Consider the following 13671-nt stretch of genomic DNA (forward strand, 5'->3'; position numbering starts at 1 on the left):
TCCCAGCACTTTGGGAGGCCGAGACGGGTGGATCACGAGGTCAGGAGATCGAGACCATCCTGGCTAACATGGTGAAACCCCGTCTCTACTAAAAATACAAAAAAAAACTAGCCGGGCGAGGTGGCGGGCGCCTGTAGTCCCAGCTACTTGGGAGGCTGAGCCAGGAGAATGGCGTGAACCCGGGAGGCGGAGCTTGCAGTGAGCTGAGATCCAGCCACTGCACTCCAGCCTGGGCGACAGAGCGAGACTCCGTCTCAAAAAAAAAAAAAAAAAAAGAAAAAAAGAAAAAAGTCCTCTTAATCTAGTAGAATAAAACTATTACATTGTTTATGTTTTAGATTAAATTCCCATTTGTAAGTGAAAAATATTTTACAGGAGAAACACTATGAATATAAGAAATTATTTAGTTTAAAATATCAAATCTGTAATATGATAAATTATCTTAAAAGAATAAACACTAACAAGCTAAAATAAAAGTATATACTATAGTATGATCTGACAGGCCTAAGTTAATTGGGTTTATTTTTAGGTATATCCTTTTCAAAGTTTGGACTAATATTAGCTGAAAGTTAGAGAACCAAAAGAAGGCAAATGTAAGTAGCATTCTAACTGTGCTTTGCAATATAATATACCTAAAGCAATAAGTCATTATAAATAGATTTTTCAACAGGTTTTGTGTCAAGATGAAATACAGTTGCATATTTTTAAAATACAGAAAGTATTCACCTAAGATTACATATCCTAGTGTTTATATTAGGACTATTGTATTTTAATTATATTATAATATGATAATTAACATTATATATTTAAATGTTCCTTTTCTAATTTTACTTACACTACTAAATGTACTCCAAAATGAATGCTGTCAAACAGAAATAAACTTTAACTCTGCTCTACCAAATTCCTAATTAGTAGTTCACATTTAGTAAGTGTTTTGACATTAGCCAATTAGCTTCAGTTTATCTAATATCTCATTTTTTAATTAACAATACTTATTATGGGTATTTTGCCTTTGGACTAAGGAAAAAGCAAATACAGCCATTAAATATAAGGACATACAAAGAATTTTTGTTTTGTTTTTTTTTTGAGACGGAGTCTCGCTCTGTCACCCAGGCTGGAGTGCAGTGGCGTGATCTTGGCTCACTGCAACCTCTTCCTCCTGGGTTCAAGCAATTCTCCTGCCTCAGCTTCCCGAGCACGTGGGACTACAGACGTGCGCCACCATGCCCAACTAATTTTTTTTTTTGTATTTTTAGTAGAGATGGGATTTCACAATATTGGCCAGGCTGGAGAATTTTTATTTCTACTGAACAGAAATTGGTATTTTCAGAAAGGTTTAAAAGAGTAAAAAATTTTTAAATCTTAAAGTATTCATGAATAGACCAGATTTTTCCTTCAAAATTTACATATTCATCATTTTGTAAAATCTTTATCCCCTATGTAAAGAAAGAATTACATAAAATACCACACAAAAGCATTCAGTACCAGTACCCAGCACACAAAAAGGAACTGAAATGCTTGTTAAAATGAAAGACCAAATATCCATCTGTCATTTCCTGGGTGAAAATAACCTGTCAAACATCCAGCTTCCTTGAAAACAGACAGAAACACAATCTGAGAAAGTCCTGCGTCCAGCATCTCACCTCTGCAGCCATGAAAGCCAAGGTGTGCATTCCGTGGGTGTAGCCGGTGATGCAGCAGACGGCCGCCAGTCCACAGCAAGAAAGCAGCATGGCAACCAACAGGGACAGGACTCGACCGTGGCTGCTCATTGGCGTGGTGGGCGAGAAGGAAAGCTGAAATGCACACAGTGGGAAACTGCTCATTCTTCTTCATGGAAGTGTTAAACTTCACTGAGAAATTCAAGGTCCATCTTGGCTTCTCTACTTAGGGTTCTGTGCTAAGCACAGAAAAGCATCCCACTACTATACGGTCCTATTCTACAATAACCCAAATATGAGCATGAGCTGATATTTAGAGATCCTTGTCATATAATATACTGAATATAACAATATGCATTATATTTTTATCCCTTACTCTCAAGGATCCTCCTAGCACTGGGATTATAAACCCCTAGAAGCAATGTTCTGAGGGTATACAACTCTCTCCTCTCACCTTCAACAGGACTCAGGACATGCCTGTTCTGTTGTATTTCTTTCTTAATCTTGCTCTAGTCCTCCTCTCTGAAACTGGCATTCCCAGTCTATTAGGGCTAGAACAACTGAAATGCAATCCAGGCGCAGATTTACCACTATTACAATGTGATGTCAGCACTATGCAAAGAGAGGCAACTGTCTGAAAAGAAGGCCTGGAGCTGTAACTCCTGAGGTCGCAGGCGGAGATTAAAAAAACCAGTTTGGGAGGTTAGAAGTTCCTGTTTGTGGCTTCAAATGAGGGTTGAATGTGAAAGAAATAAAGGTTTGAGAGTGAGATTAACTCACACCAAGGTGCAAGGTCCATGTGGACTGGGTAAAGACAGGGAAAAACACGGCCCTGGAGTGGGTTTAACTGAGGGGCAGCATTGTGGGTGCACATTTATCTGGGACTCATGAGACTACTTCAGGTCACTAATGGGTGGGGGTTCACCCATACAGCTATGATCTGAAACCAAGTGACAGATCTTGTACCAGACACAAAAGGATTCACTTCTGCAACCAAGGAAGCTAAGGGAACTAATTCAGTCCTGGCCCGGGGTGGAAAGAGTATAAACTAGTCAGAAAGAAGAGCTCCAGGAACCAGGGTAAGCTGGGGGAGACAGAAGGAGACTGGAACAGAAAATATCTAGAAAAGACCAGATTTTATTGTTTATGTATCAAGGTTTCCTTGCACTGTGAACAAAACAGTCTGCATAGGTGAAGTGACCCCACGTGAGCTGTAATGTAAACACTATGGGATTGGGAAGAAAGCTCACCAGGAGACTACGATTCTGCATCTCTTGGCTGCTGTAGAAAGTTCTTCAAGAAACAGGCAATGGGGGCCTGATCTAGAAGTCTTCCCAGGAGAGCCACCTTGACCATGCCTGCTGTGGCTCATTCACGTTACACAATTCAAAGCTGGCAAACGTGTGACTAAGCAAGCAAAAAGCTTGGCTAAAAACTCACATATTCAAATCGATCCTTGCAGAGCTGAACCATCAGGTGCAGAAAGACAAGTCCGGCAAACCAGAGGCACCACATGACCACCTCTTCCACTGTTTGGACATTCAGCACACCAAAGATGAAAATGAACTTGTAGAAAATAAAATTCCAAAATTTGTCTTTGAGATGCTAAAAAAGAAAAATGTTTATGAAGGTGAGTACTATCACACCTACCCCATTTGAGGGAAGTTACCATAACAAAAGCTGGTTTCTATGGAAGATGTATTCCACACTTGGCTTTCTAACACTTGTCCTCAAGAAAACAGAAGAAAAAACAAAAAGCAGCCATCTGAACAGAGGTAAGACACCCAGAAAGTAATCTATAAACTCTGGACTATAACCCTAAATCAATTATGGTATGTTAGCTATTCAAAGGATAGTGATATGAGTTTAGTAACTTATGTATTAAGAAATAGGCCCAACGCAGTGGCTCATATCTGTAATCCCAGCACTTTTGGAGGCCGAGGCAGGTGGACAGCTTGAGCTCAAGAGTTTGAGATCAGCCTGGGCAACATGGTGAAAACCCATCTCTACCAAAAAAAAACAAAAAAACAAAAATTAGCTGGGAGTGGTGGTGCATACCTGTAGTCCCAGGCCTACTCAGGAGGCTAAGGTGGGAGGATTGCTTGAGCCCAGGAGGTCAAGGCTACAGTGAGCCATCATCATGCCACTGCACTCCAGCCTGGGCGACAGAGCAAGACCATCTCTCAAAAAAAAGAAAAAAATGCTTACATTTTTAATGCACAATGAAAAAGAATGGTAAGGGCTATCATTTTTACTACTTCTACCTTCCAGATTCTCACACAATAGAAAAGATTAGACTTTTTTAAAAAAATTACTAAATTAAAAAATAACACAATCACTTGCCAGCCCATAATAAATGGGGCATAAAAAGGACAAAGAAAACAAAAAATGATGCCTTACCATTTTTATGAATTTTCCTGTCTTTTCCCTATGTGCAAGACACATTAATTTTTGCACAATGCTTTCTTTCACCTATCGTATTGTGAGAACCTTACCAATGTCAATGAATATTCTCTGAATATACCAATATACCGTTTTAATGGCTAAAGATGGACACTGAAACTGTTTTAAAATTTTCACCATTCAAAGAAACATTACAATGAGGGCCAGGCGTGGTGGCTCACACACAAAATCCCAGCGTTTTGGGAGGCCAGGGCAGGCGGATCACTTAAGCCCAGGAGTTCGAGACCAGCCTGGGTAACATGGCAAAATCCTGTCTCTACTAAAAATACAAAAATTAGCTGAGCAGTGGCACATGCCTGTAATCCCAGCTACTCAGGAGGCTGAGGCACGAGAATTGCTTGAACCTGGGAGGTGGAGGTTGCAGGGAGCCATGATCGTGCCACTGCACTCCAGCCTGGGCAACAGAGTGAGACTCTGTCTCAAAAAAAAAAAAAAAAAAAAAAGAAAAAATTGTGCTGAATATTTTTGTATGTATCTTTGTATGAGTTACTTCAGCACTGTCAAATCAAAAATTGCAAATGTTTTTATGGTTTATAGTAAAATCTACCTAACTTCCAAATCAGTCCTGTAAGTATATATTCTCATGGGCAGTGTGTATGCATATTTGCTTTACTGTACTCTTTTACACAGAGGGCTTCCAGTTTTAACAATCTTCACTAACCCTGAAATAGGAGAGAATAAGGAGGGTCTAGTTCACCCCACATGTTAAAATAGACTATCAAGCCGTCTAGGGGGCTCAGGGAGAACTGAGTGAAGAGGATAATTATGGAAGCATGATTCTAAGTGCGTATATATATATGTGTGTATATATATATATATATATATTTTTTTTTTTTTTAAAGAGACAGGGTCTCACTCTGTCATCCTGGCTGGAGTACAGTGGCCCAGTCATAGCTCACTGCAGCCCCAATCTCCTGGGCTCAAGTGATCCTCCCACCTCAGCCTCCTGAGTAGCTGGGATTACAGGCACATGACATCATGGCTAATGTTTTTTATATATATATTTTACAGAGATGGGGCCTCCCTCTGTTGCCAAGGCTGGTCTCAAACTCCTGGGCTCAAGTGATCCCACCTTTGTCTCCCAAAAGAATGCTTTTATATGTAATTTGGAACCATGTAATTGTTTCAGAAATTCAAAAAATAAACAGAAAAAAGCAAAATGTACTACAAATTAATAATGTGACTCCTTAAAGATTTTGAGAACTTAAACGCACTGTACTCTGACCAGACATCTTTCGTAGAGAACAAAATAAAGTGGAAAAAACTCATAGACTATGCCCTAACTCGATCCACCAAAAGGGCAGAGACACCCCAGTAACAATGAGCACACTCAGTCAGTATACAACTTGGCTTCTAAATATCATTGCCCAATAACATGAACTAGGAATCACTGGTGAATGTCTGTTTCCAGACCTGATGCAGGAAAAGTACAAGGTGAACTTAGGACATTTTGTGCCCTGGTTTTGAATGATACTGCCACTTGGCTCTGCCATTTAGTTTCTGTGTGACCTTGGGAAAGTCACTTAACATCCCTGTGCTTTAGTTTCCTCATCTATACAATAGGTCTTACAATAACAGCATATACCTCATAGAATTTTTGGGGGAATTATACATAATATATGTGAAATGGTTAGACAAGTGCCATACTAGGCACTAAGCACTTAAAAAAAAAAATCAAAAAGCTTCCTTGCTCTAAACCTCCACTTAACATTTTAATCATTTTAGATATTCGATGTCTTTGCCTCTAGCATTACTCTATTTCTAGAACTTTAAGCACCCACAGAGCAAACCCATGTCAATCCTAGGGATTTCTAACTCAAAATGGTTCCTAATTGATGCTACTGGATGACATTAAACATCAAATAAACCAACATAGAACAGCAGGGAAGATGCGATCGATGCTGAAAAAACCAAAAGTGGAGCTGGATAAGAAATATGCTCATTAGGCCTGGCGCGGTGGCTCAAGCCTGTAATCCCAGCACTTTGGGAGGCCGAGACGGGCGGATCACGAGGTCAGGAGATCGAGGCCATCCTGGCTAACACGGTGAAACCCCGTCTCTACTAAAAAATACAAAAAAAAAAACTAGCTGGGCGAGGTGACAGGCGCCTGTAATCCCAGCTACTCGGGAGGGAGAATGGCGTAAACCCGGGAGGCGGAGCTTGCAGTGAGCCGAGATCGCACCACTGCACTCCAGCCCGGGCGACAGAGCAAGACTCCGTCTCAAAAAAATAAATAAATAAATAAATAAATAGGCTCATTATAATTACCTCTGGATCTAGTAAAAAAAAATCTCTAAAATACTCCAAGGTTATACTTTCTATAAATTTCAACCTGATAGAACTAACCTTTTAGGGAAAAGCAAGTATATAAAGCCCACTGGTGCCAGATCAATCCACCAAGTCTGCCTGGCCTGACCAATTTCTGGTCTACAAATAAAAAATTTGAAGAAAAACTTGAAGAAGTATCAAAAGAAGCATTTAAGCCAGTAGAAGTGGCTCACACCTGTAATTCCAGCACTTTGGGAGGCTGAGGCGGGCGGATCATTTGAACTCAACAGTTCGAGACCAACCTGGGCAGCATGATGAAATTCTGTCTCTACAAATACCAAAACAATTAGCCGGGTGTGGCACATGCCTGTAGTCTCACTCAGGTACTCAGGAGGCTGAGATGGGAGGAGACTGCTTGAGCCCAGGAGGTTGAGACCGCAGTGAGCAGAGATCACACCACTGCACTCCAGCCTGGGTAACAGAGCAAGACCCTGTCTCCAAAAAAAAAAAAAAAAAAAAAAAAAAAAAAAAAAAAAAAGACAGCATTTAGAACCTATCTGGGAGACCTCTAGAGTTGATACTGGAGAAAGTACTGAATACTAACTAATGAAAAATCTCTGGGAATACAAAACAGTCCTGTTCACAATGACATTCAAGGGCTCAACCACCAAGTAATACATGTCAGCTCTAAACCAGGTCTTCAGTTGATTTTATAAAAGGAAATTTGGGTTGAAAAGGGTAGGTAAGGAAAGAATGGAACATTCTGAATACAAAGTAAAGCTGCTGTTGTGCTTTTCATGTAGTAGGTTCCTGTGTCTTATCACTGGGATAAGATAGAATAAAACACAGTTTTGTTCTTATGTTGTGATTTTGAAGGCCAGTTCTAAATTCTTACTTTAAAACATACCATGCCAGGCACGGTGGCTCACGCCTGTAATCCCAGCACTTTGGGAGGCCAAGGCAGGCGGATCACCTGAGGTCAGGAGTTTGAGACCAGTCTGGCCAACATGGCAAAACCCTGTCTCTACTAAAAATACATGGATTAGCTGTGGTGCACACCTGTATTCCCAGCTACTTGGGAGGCTGAAGCAGGAGAAGTGCTTGAACCCGGGAGGCAGAAGTTGCAGTGAGCTGAGATTGAGCCACTGCACTCCAGCCTGGGTGACAGAGCAAGACTCCATCTCAAAAAAAAAAAAAAAAAAAAAAAAAAAAAAAAAAAAATCTACACCCTACCCACTCAAATCCTCAGGGAACTGCCAATCTATACGGTATGCTTGTGGCATAATTCTTCATTGAAAGCGTTCCCTGCCTGTTCTGAGTCACTTTCCAGTTTCAGACAATCTCACCCAAAACAAGAACAAATCTCCTAATTTTATGCTTTTAGAATTCTTAATTCACCTTCCCACAGAGAAAATTGTCCTGGTAAATTCTTTTGGAAAAGAACCCACATTCTACAGAGTGACATTTATGATCATTCAAAATCAAACAAATCTAGGCTTCTCTAAAAACGACATTCCTAAAAATCATGAAGAAAAACAGCCATAAAAAACAATATTGGGACAACTTGGCTGCACTGAATATGAACTGTGGATTAGACAAAGTATTTTTTCAATGTTAAATTTCCTAATTTTAATCACTGTGCTGTAAAAATGCCTTTGCTCTTAGAAAATGCAAACTGAAGTATTGAGGGGTAAAGGGGTAATGATGTCCACAACTTACTCTCAAATGAATCAGAACAAAAGTATGTATAAATAAAAAGTGACTATTAAAGCAAATGGAACAAAATATTAACAACAGGCGAATCTGGATAAAGGGTATATAGGAGTTTTCTGTAGTATTCATGGAACTTTTCCACACATCTGAAATCATAAGAAATACAAAGTTTAAAAAAAAATCTAGTCACAAGAATCCATCCTTTCAGTGTAGCCTTACCTGTCTCTCACTTACTCGAAGAGGGCCAAACACGATACACTGGATGAGCTTTGCCACCAACATCAAAACACAGCAAGCAGTATTTACTAGAACCTGTAAACAAATCGGAGAAAGGAAGTTTATTTCTTCCTGCTGAAAAATAAAAGCAGCTCTAAAAATCTCATATTAGGAATTCAGCCATCATTTCCAGTGACTGAGCCTTTCTGGTTCTCTCCCAATGCAAGATAAGTAATATCTGAAAAGGCACACTGTTCTGGGCAGTGGGTGTTAGGGGTAAGGATTGGGAAGAGAGGCACCAGCTTACCAAATAAGTCACAGCTCTTCTTCCAATATGCACCCTCCAGCAGGCCACCTTATCTTTCATCCTTAACTGAATTGTATGTATACTTTGTACTCTTTGTGCAAAACTACATGAACCTTGTAAACTGCAGGTCCTTCCCAAGTACCTCATTTCCAACATTATTTTGATAGCCTTAAAGAAAACTGTTCTAGAAATTGAAGTTACCATGAATAGTAAAATCCAGCAGGCAGAGATTCTACCCTGCCAAACAAATAGGAGGCAGGGGTAGGAGTGTGGATGGTCACAAAAAAAGTCTCATCATGAGAAACTAATAACCAAAAAATATAACAGAGAGAATATTTTAACATTTATTGGAATGGAAAAATCTTTCAACCAAAAGATAAATGTGCTCCATGCTTGGTGTTGGCTTTGAAGTAAAGCTTCTGTGGCACTGCAGTGGGGTGGAATGGGGAAAACAGAAGGAAAAGAAAACTGGTGAGAGGGGCTAAGAGATGAAAGGCAACCTGGGGATACCAATGCAAAACTAAGGCCTTCTTCAACAGTCTATGAGAAAACTTAAAAAACAAAACAAAACAAAATAAAACCCTAAATGATGAATATCCTTACACCTAAACACCAAATCTTAATGCTTACAAAATGGAAGAGTTGGCTGTCTCCAACCCAGAGATTACTGTGGGGTATCACATTACTCTGAATGACTCCAAAAAGCCAAAAGGACCTTGATAAAAACAGTACAGATGACTTGTTGAGAGCAAATGAAAAGGAACTCCAATTCAATGTAAAGCTGCTTCTGCCTCTGATTCACTACATTTACCATATTACCCTTGCCAAGTCATTCTTCCCTCTACTTTTAAAAGCAAATGATAATTTTAAAGAAGAAAGAAAGGGGACAGAAGAGAGTAATTTAAGAAAGCAAGATCCCGAGGCCGGGCGCGGTGGCTCAAGCCTGTAATCCCAGCACTTTGGGAGGCCGAGACGAGAGGATCATGAGGTCAGGAGATCGAGACCATCCTGGCTAACATGGTGAAACCCCGTCCTACTAAAAAATACAAAAAAAAAAAAACTAGGCCGGGCGCGGTGGCTCAAGCCTGTAATCCCAGCACTTTGGGAGGCCGAGATGGGCGGATCACGAGGTCAGGAGATCGAGAGACGATCCCGGCTAACACGGTGAAACCCCGTCTCTACTAAAAAATACAAAAAACTAGCCGGGCGAGGTGGCGGGCGCCTGTAGTCCCAGCTACTCGGGAGGCTGAGGCAGGAGAATGGCGTGAACCCGGGAGGCGGAGCTTGCAGTGAGCTGAGATCCGGCCACTGCACTCCAGCCTGGGTGACAGAGCAAGACTCTGTCTCAAAAAAAAAAAAAAAAAAAAAAAAAAAAAACTAGCCAGGTGAGGTGGCGGGCGCCTGTAGTCCCAGCCACTCGGGAGGCTGAGGCAGGAGAATGGCGTAAACCCGGGAGGCGGAGCTTGCAGTGAGCCGAGATTCGGTCACTGCACTCCAGCCTGGGTGACAGAGCAAGACTCCACCTCAAAAAAAAAAAAAAAGAAAGCAAGATCCCTGAGATCACCTCAGGGTCTGTTTAGTACCTCACACCATCCCTCCCTTGGGAGAACAGTTAAGGGCAACCCTGATTCATTACAAATGATTAAATTTAGTTCTATTCTGTCTGCCTAATGGGCCAAAGTATGTAATATATTTTTAATGGATTGAAACAAAAATAGTTCTGCTGAAAAAATAAACTGTTTTAGTACTTAAATCCTTCAAACAACCAGGAACAAAAGCTGAAACTAGTTGCCCCAAATATCCTAATTTGTGTAACAGGCCAATTCAAAATGGTCCAGATCACCAGGAGCGTGGTGGCTCACACTTGTAATCCGGGCACTTTGGGAGACCAAGGTGGGAGGACTGCTTGAGGTCAGAAGTTTGAGACCAGCCTGGAACACACAGCAAAACCTTGCCCCTACTGAAAAATATATAAAATTTTTAAAAAAGAAAAAACAATTCAGGTAACTTGAAATGTTCATTTTTAAGGTGATGAAACAGATGCTAAAGAGACTCACCTTCATTGTGATCTAACCAGTCAATCTCAGCCACATTAACTAAGAGAAATGTTGTAAGACAAAACCACAACCCCTCATGTCACATCCCCTAGACAAACATGCCCCAGCTTTATTACGACGCAATTTCTTAAAAGAATTCTTCCTGTTTTTACATGTAGTCATACGAATTTAAAAAATAAATGCAACACATTTAGCACTTGTTCGAGGCATGTGGGAAATCAGAAAAATGATGGAACTCTGAACCCTAAACTCAAAGAACTTTTAGAATCTACAAGAGATAGAACATGGTAAGCAGTTTAACAGAAGGCCAAGCAGGCTACCATGAGAGTAATGATGGAGAAAAAAAACAAATTTAGGGGCACTTAAACATTTCTCTATTGAAAACAGCACTGTCACACACATCTCAAGTTATCAAACAAAAAAAGTATTATTTACTATTTCTCAAACTCTTTAAATAAAAGTCTATTTTTTTTTCTGACAGTCTCACTCTGTTGCCCAAACTAAAGCACAATGGCGCAATCTCCGCTCACTGCAACCTCCGCCTTCCAGGTTCAAGCTATTCTCCTGTCTCAGTCTCCCAAGTAGCTGGGATTACAGGTGTGAGCTACCACACTAATTTTTGTATTTTTTTGTAGAGACATGGTTTCACCATGCTGCCCGGGCTGGTCTCGAACTCCTGGGCTCAAGTGATCCATCTGCCTCGGCCTCCCAAAGGACTGGGATTACAGGCATGAGCCACTGTACCCAGCCTAAATAAGTCTTTGAATTCAAATAAGGTATAAAAAATGTGTATCTTTAATTTATCAAAAAAAAAAAAAAGTAAAAGTCTCTTATAATCCCATCACCCATAGACAACCACTTCCTATTTTAATTTAAATGAAGATTTGAAAATTAACATGGCTAAGCAGGAAAAAAAAAAAAGCTTGAGTATACTGATACTAAAAAGGGAATTTATGTAAAAAGGAGAAAAGCTGTTGTGAACTTTGTAACCAAAGCTACAAAGGATTGAAAGCAACTGAAAATTATTTTAAGATTATAAACAAAGTTTTTTAAAACACCTTAATGATTATTAATAACATTACATGTCTATTTATAGAAAAATGCCTTAATTATAATGATTATATGTTAATTACAAATACTGACCAGGCACAGTAGCTTACACCTATAATCCCAGCACTTTGGGAGGCCAAGGTCGGGGGATTGCTTGAACTCAGGAGTTCAAGACCAGCCTGGCCAACATAGTGAAACCTCATCTCTACAAAAGATACAAAAATTAGCCAGGTGGGATGGTGTGCACCTGTAGTCCCAGCTACTGAGGAGGCTGAGGTGGGAGGATCTCTTGAGCCCAGGAGGTCAAGGCTGCAGTGAACTGTGATTGCACCACTGCACTGGGCAACAGTGCAGCCTGGGCAACAGAGTGAGACCTTGCCTCAAATAAATAAATAAATAAATAAATAATATTGTGTTATACATATAACTTCTCAACTTCAGTTAACAAAGGCTTGAAAAACTGTAAATACAACTGAGCACCCCTAATGCAAAAATCCAAAATCTGAAACGCTCCAAAATCCAAAACTTTCTGAGCACCAACATGGTGCCACAAGGGGAAAATTCCACACCTGACCTCATGTAATGAGTCACAGTCAAAATGCAGACTTACAAGAGGTTACTGAGTGTCCCTAAGGGAAAAATGAAACTGCCTTCAGGGTATGTGTATGAGGTGCATATGAAACAGAGGAATTTCACGTTTACATTTGGGTCTCATCCCCAAAATATCTCATTATGTATATGCAAATATTCCAAAATCCAGGAAAGAAATCCCAAATCTAAAACTTCTGGTCCCAAGCATTTTGGATAAAGTATTCTCAACCTATACTGAAAGAAACTTAACTGGAGCATTCCTTATTTAAAAGCAAATCCCATTGGCTCATGTCTATAATCCCAGCACTTTGGAAGGTCAAGGTGGGTGGGTTGCTTGACTTCAGGAGTTCGAGACCAGACTGAACAACATGGTGAAACCCAATCTCTACTAAAAACACAAAAAACGTAGCTGGGCATGCTGGTGTGTGCCTGTAGTCCCAGCTACTTGGGAGGCTAAGATGGGAGAATCACCCTAGACACAGGGAGGTCGAGGCTGCAATAAACCAAAATCACACCACTGTACTCCAGCCTGGGCAATCGGAGTGACATTGATTTAAAAAAAAAAAAAAAAACTGCTTAAAAAGTAAACTAAAATAAATAAAATAAATCCCTGGGTCAGGTGCAGTAGAACATGCCTGTAATCCCAGCACTCAGGGAGGCAGATGAGGGAGAATCACGAGGTCAGGAGTTCGAGACCAGCCTGGCCAACATGGTGAAACCCCATCTCTACTAAAAATATAAAAATTAGCCAGGGGTGGTGGTGCTCACCTGTAATCCCAGCTACTCAGGAGGCTGAGGCAGGAGAATCACTTGAACCCGGGAGGCGGAGGTTGCAGTGAGCTGAGATCGTGCCACTGCACACCAGCCTAGGTGAGAGTGAGACTCCATCTCAAAAAAAAAAAAAAAAAGAAAAAGAAATCCGGGGTCAGGCGCGGTGGCTCACGCCTGTAATCCCAGCACTTTAAGAGGCCGAGGCCGGCGGATCACGAGGTCAGGACATCGAGACCATCCTGGTTAACACGGTGAAACCCCATCTCTACTAAAAATACAAAAAATTAGCCGGGCTCAGTGGTGGGCGCCTGTAGTTCCAGCTACTCAGGAGGCTGAGGCAGGAGAATGGCATGAACCCGGGAGGCAGAGCTTGCAGTGAACCGAGATCGTGCCACCGCACCCCAGCCTGGGCAACAGAGCGAGACTCCGTCTCAAAAAAAAAAAAAAAAGGAAATAATATGTGCACATACATGTTTGTATAATATGTGTGAACTGTCAAGGACTTGATCAATTTGGGTATTTCTTAGTCTCCTACTTAACACCAGCACTTTCTACAAGAATCTGATAATTGCCA

At 40.8% G+C, this 13671-nt stretch overlaps 1 protein-coding gene across 3 annotated transcripts in view; it reads right to left on the reverse strand.

Moving 5' to 3' along the window:
- The window catches only part of AMFR (autocrine motility factor receptor), a 58137-nt gene that overhangs the window by 38279 nt on the left and 6187 nt on the right, over positions 1–13671 (reverse strand). For all 3 annotated transcript variants that reach the window (XM_028841320.2, XM_077986060.1, XM_077986061.1), the window contains exons 2-4: positions 8325–8417; positions 3102–3266; positions 1644–1796 (exon numbers count right to left, since the gene is read on the reverse strand). In XM_028841320.2, the coding sequence (XP_028697153.1) occupies positions 1644–1796; positions 3102–3266; positions 8325–8417 (411 nt within the window). The remainder of the gene's footprint in view (positions 1–1643; positions 1797–3101; positions 3267–8324; positions 8418–13671) is intronic.

The sequence above is a fragment of the Macaca mulatta genome, chromosome 20 (genome assembly GCF_049350105.2).
Source record: "Macaca mulatta isolate MMU2019108-1 chromosome 20, T2T-MMU8v2.0, whole genome shotgun sequence".
Taxonomy (NCBI): domain Eukaryota; kingdom Metazoa; phylum Chordata; class Mammalia; order Primates; family Cercopithecidae; genus Macaca; species Macaca mulatta.